This window comes from Marmota marmota, unplaced genomic scaffold, assembly GCF_001458135.2.
Source record: "Marmota marmota marmota unplaced genomic scaffold, marMar, whole genome shotgun sequence".
In the NCBI taxonomy this organism is placed as follows: Eukaryota; Metazoa; Chordata; class Mammalia; order Rodentia; family Sciuridae; genus Marmota; species Marmota marmota.
In genome coordinates this window covers 36,717,798-36,732,253 of record NW_025999900.1, presented here as the reverse complement: position 1 = coordinate 36,732,253, position 14,456 = coordinate 36,717,798, and the positions used below count along the sequence as shown (strand labels likewise).

The window sequence follows — 14,456 nt, the reverse complement described above, 5'->3', positions numbered from 1 at the left end:
TAAATTCCCAGGTGTGGTATAGCTGGGTCATATATTGGTTTCATCCTTGGTCTTTTGTGAGACCTCCATATTGGTTTCTAAGGTGGTTGGTGGTACTAATTTGTATTCCCACCAACAGTGTCAAACTCTTCCTTTTTCTCTACATGCTCTCCAACATTTATTATTGTTTATATTCTTGATAGTAGGCACTCTAACTGGGGTGAGATGAATTCTCAGTGTAGTTTTGATTTGAATTTTTCTGAATAGCTAGGGATGCTGCAGATTTTTTATGTGTTTATTGGCCATTTGCATTTCTCCTTTAGATTAATGCCTGTTTAGTTTATTTGTTCATTTATTAAATGGGATATTACTTCATTTTTGTTGTTATTTTTTTTAGTTCTTCATATGTTTTGAATATTAATAACTACTCTTTGTCAGAAGAGTAGCTAGCAAAATTTTTCTCTCATTCTGTAGATTCTTTCTTTCCTTTTTAATTGATTCCTTTTAGATTGTTGCAAATTTTTTTTTTTTTACTGGTGTCATCCCATTTATTTACAATTGGTATTGTTTCCTGAGTCTTAGGAATCCTTTGTGAATATCATTGCCTGCACCTATATGTTGGAGTGTTGACCCTATGCTTTCTTCTAGCAGTTGCATATTTTCTGGTTTAATTCATTGCTGACACATTTTTGAGGATTTTATTTATTTATTTATTTTTTGCAGGGTGAGAGATATCTAACCTCATTCTTCTACACATGGATATCCAGTTTTCCATCACCATTTATTAAAAAGGCTACGTTTTCTGCAACATATCTTTTTAGTATGTTTGTCAACGATCAGATGATTGTGTCTGTATGGTCTTTTCTGTGTCTCCAGTCTTTCTCATTGGTCTATGCATCTCATTTTATGCCAGTACCATGCTGTTTCTGTTACTGTAGCTCTTTAGTATAATTTGAGGTCAGGTATTGTGATGCCCCCAGAATAGCTGTTTTTCCTTTTTCCCACTTGGCTACTGTAGGTCTCTTACTCTTACATATGAATTTTAGGACAAATTTTTCTAAATTCTGGGATGAATGCCCATGGTATTTAATGGGGTTTGCATTGCATCTCTATATTGTATTTGGTAGCACCATCATTCTGACAGTATTATTTTGGCCTATCCATGAGCATGGGAGTTCTTTCCGTCTTCTAGTGTCTTGTTCAATTTCTTTCTTTAGATTTCTATAGTTTTCATTGTAGAGTTCTCTCACCTCTTTGTGTAGGTTTATTCCCAGGTGTTTTTAAATTTATTTATTTATTTATTTTTATTTATTTTATTTATTTTTGAGGCTATTGTAGTTGGGATTGTTTTCCTGATCAGATATAGGAATTATATGTAAAGATAATAACTGATGATGAAGTAGAATTCCATTTATGTGTAAAGTTTTGAATGAACTTAGAACTTAGTTTTTCTAAGAAGGATGATTTTAAAATTAATGTTTCTTATAATTAAAAATACAGCATCAGGATGCATGAATAAGCATTCTGAATTATATACACATTATGGAGTCTCTATCAAGTTATCAGATATCCACTAGTTATAGAAAATATCTGTGCAAATATTAAAATTTTGATGTATTAATTTACATTTAAAATTAAAGTCACACTCACAGAAAATTGATTTGTATAAGAAGATAATTCATGTTACAAAAATCAATTCCCTAGAAACATAAATTCTAAATTTAACAAAAGTTATTTTTCCAACTAAGCTATGAAATAATATTGTTATAGCATATTTTAAGAACTTCTATATCTGTTGCATCATTCCTATCAAACAGAAATTATCAGAAATTCAGTTCATAATATTGTATTGAGTAAAAGTTATTGACATCACTTTTAATTATAGTGCTTGAAAATGAAATTGCTAACAGAAGAAATTTTGAAAATCTAATACAATAAATTGCAAAAGCTCAATTCAGAAAGTCTTATTTTCAATTTTATTGGTTTGGGTCTTCTCCCTCTTTCTTTCAGCTGGTTTGGCTAAGGGCTAATCAATCTTGTTTACTTTTTTAAAGAAACAACTCATTCTTGCATTGATCCCTTGCATTGTTTTTTATTCTTATTTTCTTGTTATTCTGCTAACAAATCAGTCCATCACCACTCACTGGCTGCTGTTGGAGTGAGATATAAGTGACAGGACATTCTCAACACTCAGATTATCTCTATGGCCTTTCCTAAATGTAGCAATGTATATTCATTAGCCCAGGAAGCCATCCCTGAAGGGAGGATACCAACATCGTCAGCATCACTTGTACATTGTCAGTCAGGATGATCATTGAAATTGAGACACTAAGGACAACTTTGTCCTCTTGCAGCTGATAGTCCCTGAAGGTGGCAGAAAATCTTTTTTCTCAATGTCACAACTCAAAAAGGCAAACATTAACCCAAACTATCTCTATCCAAGAATACGGAATTATGTCCGAGAAATTGAAAATTCTATTACATGAAGAATAGGCAAGTAATAGAAAAACTTAGAAAGGATGAATGTTATATATATGGAAATATTTTATACACACACACATACACACTTATTTATTGAGTCAAACATTGTCATCACACATATCCTTAAATCTATAATGGCATGAAATGTGTTAGATTTACTCTCTGTGATTCCAGGGGAGTAGTGAGGACAAATCGGTGGAAAGGGGCCTTGACTCTGGAAGTGAGGTCATCTTGGTTTGCCTGAAGCCATTGCTGATGGTTAGTTTTTTTGGTTCTGCTTCCTCCCTTTGTATTATCTTATCTTATACAGGCAATTGGTAAGCTTTCCAATTAGATTTTTTATTATAGATATTGTCTATAATAAAAATTATAGATTTTATCTTATAGATATTTCAAGTAACATCAAGGAATTAAAGTAGATGAAAGTAGGCTTTTTGGCAAATGGAAAAAATTCTGGAAATATGCAGAGCTGAAAAACTTTATCAAAGTTTTGGGGAAAGGACTTTATAGTGTAAATCTGTAAAAAATCATTAATCAAGGCAGCAAAAGGTCATCCTAGGAGGATTGGCTCATAGGTTAAGAAGAAATTCCAGGGAAGATATAAGACAGTCATTGCATTTATGGGAAATAATCCTTTTGATTTCAGAATATAAGGTCACATCAAGAAAAAACTTATGTGTGGTTACATATTTTGAATCCTGTACATTAAAATTATTATGATTAAAATTTGATCTTTTATACCAGGCACTTTTACTGAGGGAAGATGCCACAGTTTGATTTTGGCACTGCCTCTTCTTGGGGAATGGTAATTATGGGCAGGACCAGGCTTGGACCAGCAGAGTCTGATATAATGTGCATTTCCAATATTCAGTGGTCTTCTGTCTTTCTGTTCTTTGGCTTGTAAGTTCCTTTGATGAAGAGATTTTCTGTCATAGACATATCTTGGAGAAAGATTTTGCTGAAAGGGAAAGTATTAAGTGTTCCCTCATTTACAAGAGTGCTTCCTTGATTTCAAACTTAACAAGTCAGCCAATGGTTGTATCAACACCAGCAGCACTTATCACTTTCCAATTTATTAACAATGGCTCTGTAGAGTGCATGAACATCAACCTCGATCTCTACATACTCACTGAGCATTTAATTTCTGATCTGATATCTATTTTATTACACCTATTGCCACTTTTATGTATCTGAGTTCCTCTTGGGGGAAGGAAAGAGACCATTTTACCAGGGATTCCAGAGTTAAGGCTGTGACCACAAGAGGGAAGTCTACCCCAGCTGGTGCAGAATAGATGGCATGCTCTTTGTGGTAGTTTCTGAATGCATAGGCTGATGTCAGAAGCCTTTTTCTTATTGGCTGGGTAGGTAATAAGAGAAGCTACTATAATTGTTAGAGGAAACAAAGTGACAACCTGATAACAGAAGGAGCTCTCCTGGCTAGAGATTTCTGTGGTCTAAAGGAAGAATAATGAAGACAGTGATTTATTCTTTATTCATGTTCTTTTGGCTACAGCTGAGCTGTGAGTTGAGGATTGGGGGATAATAGAGTATACTACTGAATGTTCTCTTAATGTCCATGGAGATGATTAGGTTTATTTAGATCTCCTGAATGTCCTGCAGGAAAATAAAATTCTGGAGAGTAATGACCCAACTTCTTGTTTTTCTTCTTCTTTCCAAGGTGTGAGCCCAGGAAACAAGGTGGAGCAGCGTCCTTCTACCCTGAGTGTCCAGGAGGGAGACAGCCTGGTTTTCAACTGTACTTATTCAGACAGTGGTTCAGTCTACTTCCTTTGGTATAAGCAAGAAGCTAGAAAAAGTCTCCAGATGATTATAGACATTCATTCAAATAAGGAGATAAATCAAATCCAAAGACTCATTGTTGTGTTGGATAAGAAAGCTAAACACTTCTCCCTGAACATCACAGCTGCCCAACCTGGAGACTCAGCTGTCTACTTCTGTGCAGCTGATGCACGATGATTCCCAGACACCTGCAACCTGTACTCAAACCTGCTACAGGGCTGAGCCCCATCCGTTTCCCTTACTACAGACTTTCCTTAATAGCATTTGCCATATTGTTTAAAAGTGGCAAATAGCATATTAGTATATAGTAAGAAATTTAGGTACATTATTACCCTGGTGCTTAATATTTTTTCTATATATTACTTAACATTTTTCCTAACATTTTTGTTAGGAAAGGCACACAGCACAAACTTTTGCTATACATATACATAGTGAAAATTGGACAGGTGGATGAGGAGATACATAGGGAAGGCATGGGAGGAGGAATCCCCAACTCCTGGTATGTTCACGTGATCAGCAATTCTAAAGCTGTACTTAACATATTCTTAAGGGGGAATTAGAACTATTTTGCCTTGAAATCTAGATATTGAAGATGAGTTACATCTGCTGTTCAGGCTCTTTTCATATAAATAACCCTTTGTGATCAACATCGTAATCCCTATGATTGCTGGCTTTTGACTCTTTAGATATTGCGTTAGTTATTTTTTTCTGACTAGAAAATATTATGCACCAAACACAGAAAATATGTATGATACAACAAATGGGAAATTGATGATTTTTTACTCAGACAATCTGTTTCTAATATTTGCTCAAAGAATACAGAGAAGTACATATATAGGATGAACTAGTCTAGATATATAATATACAGTATAAGGCATATAGTTAAAGATACTGTGTTAGGGATTTCTGTCAAATAAGTAGATTTTAGCTCTTTTTGTCAACACAAAAACTTATTATGGAAAAGAACAGATATGTAATTTACTTCACTATATAACTATTATACTATACATTTTCATCCTAAAACATCCTATTGTAAAAACTCCAATTATACGAACAAAATTTATTTTGAAGAAATTTATTTCCAGTTATCATGCTTCTCTTTCTTGACAAAACTTCATTTTATTAAGACAGTTAAATTTATTACTCAATAGTTAATTTTATTTCTCCTTTAGTTCTTTGTGTATATGAAAAAATTATATATGTATATATGTACAATCCTAGATACATAAATATTAATCCCCACTTTACTCAACTCTTACTAGTGGATTACAGAAGGAATTTGATTAATAATTAACTCACAAAAGTCTTGTGAAAATGCTATCTTTATGTCTAGACTGAATTAAGTTCTATGATATATAAAAAATAAATTCCTGAAGTCTTTGACTTCTTGAGAAAGGAAGGTGAATTTGAAGAGCTCCCGTATTAAGGATAGACACAGCTGGCTGTTGGTGTGGTGAGGAGGATCCTTTCTGGCTAAGTTACAGATGTTAGTTATCAGCTAATTGGCTTGTTCTTGTAGTCTTTAGAATAAATTTGATTTAAAACATCTGAATTGGAGTGGCTAATGTTGTGCCCCCTCCTTCAACTGGCTGTCCTTCTTTCCCTCAATATTATCACTAGATCCTGTCCTGGACAAATAAGTGGACTCCTTATTAGTCCACTTCCCCAAAGACTGGTCATGGAGTGAGAGGGAAGCGTGGCTTACATTTTATCACTAAGTTTCATGGTTATGAGAGAGGGTATGTTATTATTCACCGAAAAGATCTGTCTTACTAAGGTGAAAATTTATCCAAAAGAATGAAACAAAGCCCACACATTATAAAACAAAATAAACCCAGCCAAATTGTGTAGAATCACTTATCTCAGATCCAAGCTGTTCAAGCTTTGGACCTTCAACATGGTTCATGTACATTTCCCTTTTGCTTCTGTAACAAATTTGGTGGCTTACAGCAATGGAAATGTTTTTTCTCGGTCATAGTTTCAGAGGCCTGAAGTTAAATTCAGTTTCTCTGGGATGCACTCATCCAGAGGCTGTAGGGAGAATCTGCTCCTGGCCTCTCCCAGCACTGATGGCCACCAGGATTTTGGGGCTTGGGGCTGCCCCCTCCAGTCTCTGCCTTCACAGTCACCCTGACATCTGTCTCCCATTTCCAAGTGTCCCTCTCCAAAACACACACAAGATTGCTTTCAAATTTCATATATTCCTATATACTCTCTAGTTAAAGATCTCAACTTAAACCTATCTTCATATAAATTAACTGGCATTACAGGGGTCAGGAACTGAGTTGTTTTGGTGGTGTGATTTTGCCTTCCACAGTGGGTATGGCTGGGGCATTTTGTTTTCCACATTGAGGAAATAGCGTTACATATTAGACTGAGTCCAGTCACAAAAATAGAAAGTGTAATCACTTTATTTTCCTGGCATTTTAAATATCATTTCTTAAATTATTATATAGAAGAATTAACTCTTTGGTGTACAGTTCTGTCTGTGAACACTGAATTCCAGTGCATCATATGGATCTGTGTAACCATTGCACAATCATGATGTGGAACAATGTTGTCTCCTCAGAGCCTCTGTGTTCTCCATTTATAACCACACCCTCTCATCCCTAAGTCCAGGCAAACTTCATGTGTTCTTTTCTACTTGTCAATTTGCAGAATATCCTGTGAATTGAATCATATTTAAACCTCTGAAGAAACCAGAGTCTTGGATAGAGGAAGCTAATGCCATAGGGTACATATGAAATCTCCATCTCTGCACCAATCTCAGTTGCTCCTGCTCCTCAATGTTTAAAACTTTTATGTCATTTCATTTAAGACAATCATCATTTCAAGTGTTTTTATTTCCTTGAAGATCTGATTTTTATTTTTACCAAAAAAGAAAAAAAATATATATCCTACCATAATGACAATTGATAATGGAGAGTTTCAGGTGAGTTTTATGTCAGTGTATACAATTAGGGTGAATCCTTCTCTTTGTATGAGTTTAACTGCACCAGTTCTACCTTGATTATTTATCAGTAAGTACATTTCTAACATTTTAAGTCTAATTTTATTAATCAAAAGTCACTTAATCTATGCTTCTTGAGGCTGAGATATGAGTTGGATTATTCAATAGGTGGCATTGAATGACATATTCAGCAAGTCTTTAGATATGATTTACACTAATGGCTTTGTAGAGCTGAAATAAAACACTATTGTGGCCATTGCCTCAATAAAACCTGTACCAAACCACATTATTTTGCTAGTAGAAGAACAAAACAGAATAAATTAGAAATATGTTCATTCTACCATTGAGGTGAGAAAATACTACTTAAAGTATAAAAAATTAAGGATTGGACAGGAGATATCACTCTGAGTGTTTCTAATAATTTGGAGAATTCTATTCTGACAGTCTCAGAGACACTGTATAGGTTGTATCAGTGTTTGTGTGTTTCAAGGATCCTGGATCAGTGCCTGTATTCTGAGCACTGTCTGCTGATGGGCATTCTCTACAGAATCTTACTTAAGATCTTTAATGTGAGTTACTTTTTAATTTTTGTCACTTTAGGATGAGTGATGTCATATTAGTTGTTAAATGCACTTAGGATCAGTTCCCTGTACTTTATTTGTTCTCCTGGTAGTAACAGCACTTAGGTCATTTCTATAAGGTTCATAGGCATCATTCTCTGGGTTGTTTCATCAGGTCATCTAGGTTTAGGCCATGTAAGGGCTGATGAAATGAGAGGCCAGGAAAGGCAACCAGTTGGCATGCTGATGAGGATACTGGTTCATGAGTTTACTTATCTAGTTAAGTTTGTGAAAGATGGAATCTGTATAATTTGGGATTTACCTGTACCTACTGGTGACTAGTGCATAGCAAGACAACATATGACTTCCTGTGAAGGGGAAAAGCAGGGCCTCGAGGGCTTAGGTTAACAATGCATTACATAGGACATGGGGGCTCAAGCATGTCAGATACAGTAATTAATTTCACCTGATTTTTGTTTGTTCTTTGTGCCACTGGGGGTGGAACTCAGGGCTTCACATATGCTAGGCACATGCTCTACTACTAAGCTGTATTGCAGCATGATTCAGTACTTAATTTGATTTTGGACATTTCATTTGGTTCCAAATTTTCAGAGGATAGAGAAGAGATGAAAAAAGTGAAATTTCTGAGTGAGGACAGTCTCACCTAACTGTCCCACAAACGTGCTTCACATGAATTGAATGAACTCAGGCAGGGAACATAAAATCAAGCTGAGTTTTGTCCATCGCAGGTGCTGTGGCTTTCTGATAGGAGGCTGCCTCAACTCATACAGGTGTTGTACCTTTGTGAAATTGTTTTGGAGATGATCAAATGGTTCTACAGGATTGTATTCCTGTTAATGTCCCATCTTTATTATATTTATGGAACTTTTTGGTCCCAGGAAAGGCTTGAACTGGCCACATTCTCTGCTATGCTAGGAAAGTTTTCCTCCAAGTAGGTGTTCATTTAACATTGCAGCCCATATGTTCCAACTGTGATGTGTTGTCTCTGAGGACTTAAGCCAGCATTCACTGGAGACCAGTTGGCTCTTCTGGGGGGGGGGCGTCTTTCTGGCTTTGGTAATATCTTGTCTTCATTGATCAAAGAAATCTGTCTTTTGTAGTGTTTCTATGCAAACTTTGGAACCAAACTTTCTGGGTCTGAGATGAAATTAAGGAGCTTTTCCATGAATTTTTCTCTGTGTTGTATAAGAGATCCTTACTAAGGACTGTAGTCAGAAAGGCATGTTCAATTCAGCATGATCATCTGCTCAAGCATCACCCTCTCCCCAGCTTCTGTGGTGACTCCTATAGTGTGGAACTTTGTCTTCATGACAAAATTTCTATGAAGACATCATATATATTTAAGTATTTAGCTATTTTCAATCAAACTGTCAGATTAAGAAGAGGCTAATAGGAGTAAGAAACATCATGGTCTCTGGAGTCCTGGAGGTTTTTTAACTACATTGAAAAATGCTGACATCACTGTATATATATTTTGTTTTCGCCTTCTTCAGAATGATCCACAAATTCAGCAACCTGAGTTAATTTTCCTTCTACTTGAAGACTACATATATATTGGAATCTGGTATTATCCTTGTCCATGTTTTTATGATAAGATATTGAAATCAAAATTTAGTTCAAAATTTGTCATGAGAGTGTCAAAATATCTTTTCTGGACATGGACACTTTTTGAATAACAAAAGTACAATCATGGGATTTCTGTAAATGAGCAGTATAATGGATTTAAATAGTATGAGAAGAATTTCATTGTACCTCTTTAATTAATTAGTCATCCTCCTGGTAGAAAAATGTTCCATTTAGTAGAGAGCAGAACAGTTGTCCTGTTTGTGGCATAATCAGATTTAGTGTGACTCCAGTGCCAGATCTGAAGTCTGTGTTGGTGAGACCGTCAGCCAGCCACAGAGAAGTTTAAGATGACACATGGCACCTCCTGCTCCAGGAAGCCTCTGTTTCCTGCTCTGGTGCAGCAGCAGCTCATAGCCCAGTGGTTCCTCCCTCACCCTTTTGGGCTCCCCTCCCAGTACAGAGCCTGAAATCCAAGAGGAAACAGATCCTTTTCATCTAGAGGAAGAACACCAAAATGGTGCTGCCCAGGCTGCTAAAGCTGATCATGGTGTCCATGTGGCTGAGTAGGGATGGTCCCTGTGTGAAGGGGCCTCCTCTGTGACCAAGGGACTGGGAACAGATTAGCTTTAAAGGGATTTTAGAAGGGAGGGTTAGCAGGGAGCAAAAATATCCTTTCTTGTTCCCACCACTTGTCCAGAACTTTCTGATTCTGTCCTTTTCCCTTCAGGATACAGTTTTGCCCAGAAGGTGACTCAGGCCCAGCCAGCCATGTGGGTGCAGGAGAAGGAGGCTGTGACCCTGCTCTGCTCCTATGACACCAGTGATTCACGTTATGGTCTCCTCTGGTACAAGCAGCCCAGCAGTGGGGAGACAGTCTTCCTCATCCTTCAGAACTCTTACAGCCAGCAAAATGCCACTGAAGGTCGCTACTCAGTGAATTTGCAGAAGGCCAGCAAATCCATCCAGCTTGTCATCTCAGCCTCACAGCTAGGGGACTCAGGGGTGTATTTCTGTGCACTGAGAGAGGGCACAGTGGGAGGACTGTTGGAGGGAGGTACACAAAATCCAGGGTCTGCCTGAGACAGCCACCTGCTGTAGGGACCAAGGTAGACAATTACCAACCCAGACAGGAAGTGGCAGGGCTGTGTCAGCTCATTTCTGGGGTTGGAGGGAAAACACTCACTCTGAGGAACCCCTCTCTAGGTTCATAGACCACATCAGAGTTCTCACTAATCAAATCAGCCATATTCCTGAATCTCTGGATTGAACGTGGATACAGATTTTTTTTTTCTTTTTGGTACTCAGGGGTACTTGAACACTGAACCTCATCTCCAGCCCTATTTTGTATTTCTTTTATTTAGAGACAGGGTCTCACTGAGTTGCTTAGTGCTGTTCCTGAATCTGGCTTTGAACTCACTATCCTCCTGTACTAGGCTCCCGAGTTGCTGGGATTACAGATGTTCACCACCACACCCAGCTCAGAATTTTTGACAGAAGATAAAAATGGAAGAAAAAGCACAATAAAGAATTTGTCATTTGAATATAAAGTTTAGCTTATAGAAATGACTAGAGTAGTTCAGAAACCTATGACTGAAATGTAGTAAAAATCTGAATGAACTCTTGGATTTTCAGAACAAATTTTCCATTAAGAATTTATTGAATAAAGATTATATTTCTAGTGTATCTTAAAATAAGGAAGACCTTGAAATCAGTGTGTGCGTGTGTGTGTGTTTAAGAAAAGTCATGCTGTTTCATACAATTTAATGAATTTGACTTATGTTTGCTTTCCTTGAGTAAAAGATACACACATTTACTTTCTAAAAGTGTCTATTATGCTATAATATTTGTTCTAAGTGTTCCTTACATCTTCTCAACAACTCTACCATGGAAGAGCCCCATTCCCATACTGAAAGCTTCGTCTCAGCCTTCACATCTATAGAAAGCTCAGTAACTAGTGACTCTTGGGAATGTGGAGGATCCACCCCACAGAGACCTCTTTACAGGTAGATAATGGATCATTTTCTCCTAAAACAGTTACCATACTTTAAAAAATATTAAATTCCCACTTTTAGTATAATATTTTCCTGCTTGATTTTTTTTTAGTTTTATTATTCTGTTTCATTCTATGCCAGTCACAGAAAGAAGTAAATTTTACTACCTGTTAGGACAAATCACTTCTAAGCAGTAAAGTTTACCATGAAGTTTTTACTAATTTATTGCAGAATTATTTTTCAACATAAATGTTCCAATCTTTCCTAATTTTTCCATATTCAATAACCTTCCACTAAACTAAATAAAAAAAATATAAACCCAAAGAATGCTTTAACAGAAAGTTGGAATTATATCTATTGAACATACTTACACATGAAATATCCACTTATTTATTAATTTTTAATTCAGGTAAATGCTAATTTTCTCAACTTTTAAAAAATTACAGTATTATAATTATACATAGTAGTTGGGTTTAACCTGAAACAATCATATATGCATGGAATTTGATTTTGGTTCACGTTCCCCCCCCTGCTTTTTCTTCCTCTCCTCCCTCTCTCCCCCCAATTCTTTTCTCTACTGTACTGGTCTTCCATTCCCTCATCTATTTATTTTTGCTTGTGTCTTTCTACTTACACATAAAGTTGAAAAATCATATGGTGTATTTATATATACATATAGCACGTTTTTAAAGTTAATTTTTTTCCAGTTTACCATACCTTCCTCTCTCCTTCTGGACCTCCTTCTACTCTATTGATCTTAACTACATCTTTATGATATCCAATCCTCCCCTCCTTCTTTTCTTTATTTTACTCTAGCTTCCATAAAAGAGAGAAAACATTTGACCCTTGATTTTCTGAGTCTGGCTTATTTTACTTAGTATGATATTCTTCATTTCCTTCCATTTATCAGCAAATGCAATAATTTCAATCTTTCTCTTTAAGTAAAATTCCATTATGTATATATAGGATAATTTCTTAATCTGTGCATCTATTATGGTCATCTGTGTTGTCTCCATAGTTTAGTTATTGTGATTTGTACTCCTATAAATTTAGAGGTAGCTGAATCATTATAGTATACTGATTTTGGTTCTTTTGGATAAATATTAAAGAGTAGGATAGTCACATGATGGTTAAATTCCTAGTTTTTTGAGGACTCTCCCTATTGCTTTGAAGAGTGGTTGTACTAGTGTCAAGTCCTACCAACAATGTACAAGTGTGCCTTTCCCCAGTGTCCTCACCAGCATTTATTGTTGTTTGTGTTCTTGGTCATTGCCACTCTGACTGGAGTGAGACGAAATCTTAGTGTAGTTTTGATTTGCATTTCTATAATTGCTAGAGATGTTGAACATATATTTATTTATTATTTGGCCACTTGTGTTTCTTCTTTTTGAGAAAAATCCATTTAGTTCTGTTGCCCATTTGTTAAATGGGTTATTTGGTTTTTTTGGTGTTAAGTTTTTTGAGTTCTTTATAGATTCTGGATATTAATTGCCTGTTCTAGTAGCAATTGGCAAGATTTTTTTCCCATTCTGTACAGTCTCTCTTCGCATTTTTAATCATTTCCTTTGCTGTGCAGAAGCTTTTAAATTTGATGGCATTCCACTTTTTCATTTCCTTTTTGGTACCAGGGATTGAACTCATGAGTGCTTAACCACTGAGCCAAAATCCTTAGCACTTTTAAATATTTTGTTTAGAGACATGGTCTCTCTAAGTTGCTTTAGGGCCTTGCTAAGTGGCTGAGGCTGACTTTGAACTTGTGATCCTCTTACTTTAGTCTCCTGAGCTGGTGGGATTACAGGTATGCACCACCACACCTGGCTGGTATCCCATTTATTGATTCTTGGTTTTATATCTTGAGTTTTAGATGTCTTGTTAAAAACACTAGTGCCATCATCAATATGATGGAGTATTCCTAGAGATAATTTCTTCCAACCCTAGTTTCTTCAGAATTATTGACATGAGTATGATTTTATCAGTTCTTTTCTGCATGTAGTGTGATGATCATGTGATTCTTGTTTCTATTTAATTCTTTATTTTCATTTAATTCTAGTTTCTATTTAATTCTTAATTCTATTTAAGTGCTGAATTACATTTGTTGATTTGTGTATGTTTAACTAATCTTGCATTTCTGGGATGAAATCCACTTAATCATGGTGTATTATAATCTTGATGTATTTTTATACACAGTTTGCTAATATTCTACTAAGGATTTTTACAGCTGTGTTCATTGGGGTTTTTGGTTTGTACTTTTCTTTCTTTGATGTGCCTCTGGTTTTGGTATCAGAGTTATATTGGCTTCATAGAATGTATTTGGGAGTCTTTCCTCCCTTTCAATCTTATGGAATAATTTGAGAAATACTAGTATTAATTCTTTAAAGATCTGGTAGAACTCAGCTGAAAATCCATCTGGTCCAGAGCTTATATTCCTTGGAAGGATTTTAATTGCTTTTTAAATTTCATTCTTTGATATTTGTCAGTTTAGGTTTTCTATATTTTTTGTTTTACTTTAAACAGGTCATATATGTGTAGAAATTTGTCAATGTCTTCTATATTTTCCAGTTTATTGAAGTATACGTTTTCAAAGTAGTTTCTAATGATTCTCTAGATTTAAGAAGTTTCTGTGGTGATATCTCCTTTTTCATTTCTAATTTTGTTGATTTGGGTCTTTTCTCTTTCTTTTCATTAGTTTGGCTTAAGGTTATTTATGTTTTTGAAGAACCCCCTCCTTTTTGCATTAATATTGTGTAATGTTTTTTATTCTCCATTTCATTATTTTTGGCTCCAAATTTTAATTATTTCCTATCTTTTCTGAGTCTGGAATTAGTTCACTCTCCCTTTTCTAAGACCTTGAGGTGAGATATGAATTTATTTATTTGAAATCTATTTTTTTTTAAATTTTTTATTGTTGGTTATTCAAAACATTACATAGTTCTTGATATATCATATTTCACCCTTTGATTCAAGTGGGTAATGAGCTCCCATTTTTACCCCATATACAGATTGCAGAATCACATCAGTTACACATCCATTGATTTACATATTGCCATACTAGTGTCTGTTGTGTTCTGCTGCCTTTCCTATCCTCTACTATCCCCCCTCCCCTCCCCT

General features: G+C 35.6%; 1 gene segment (V, D, J or C); it reads left to right on the top strand.

Annotated features, from left to right (window-relative positions):
• The first annotated feature begins 3,871 nt into the window (after positions 1–3,871).
• Positions 3,872–4,469, top strand: LOC125615299. The segment is given in 2 exon segments: positions 3,872–3,980; positions 4,139–4,469. Coding segments are annotated over 2 exon segments (351 nt in total).
• The last annotated feature ends 9,987 nt before the right edge of the window (positions 4,470–14,456 follow it).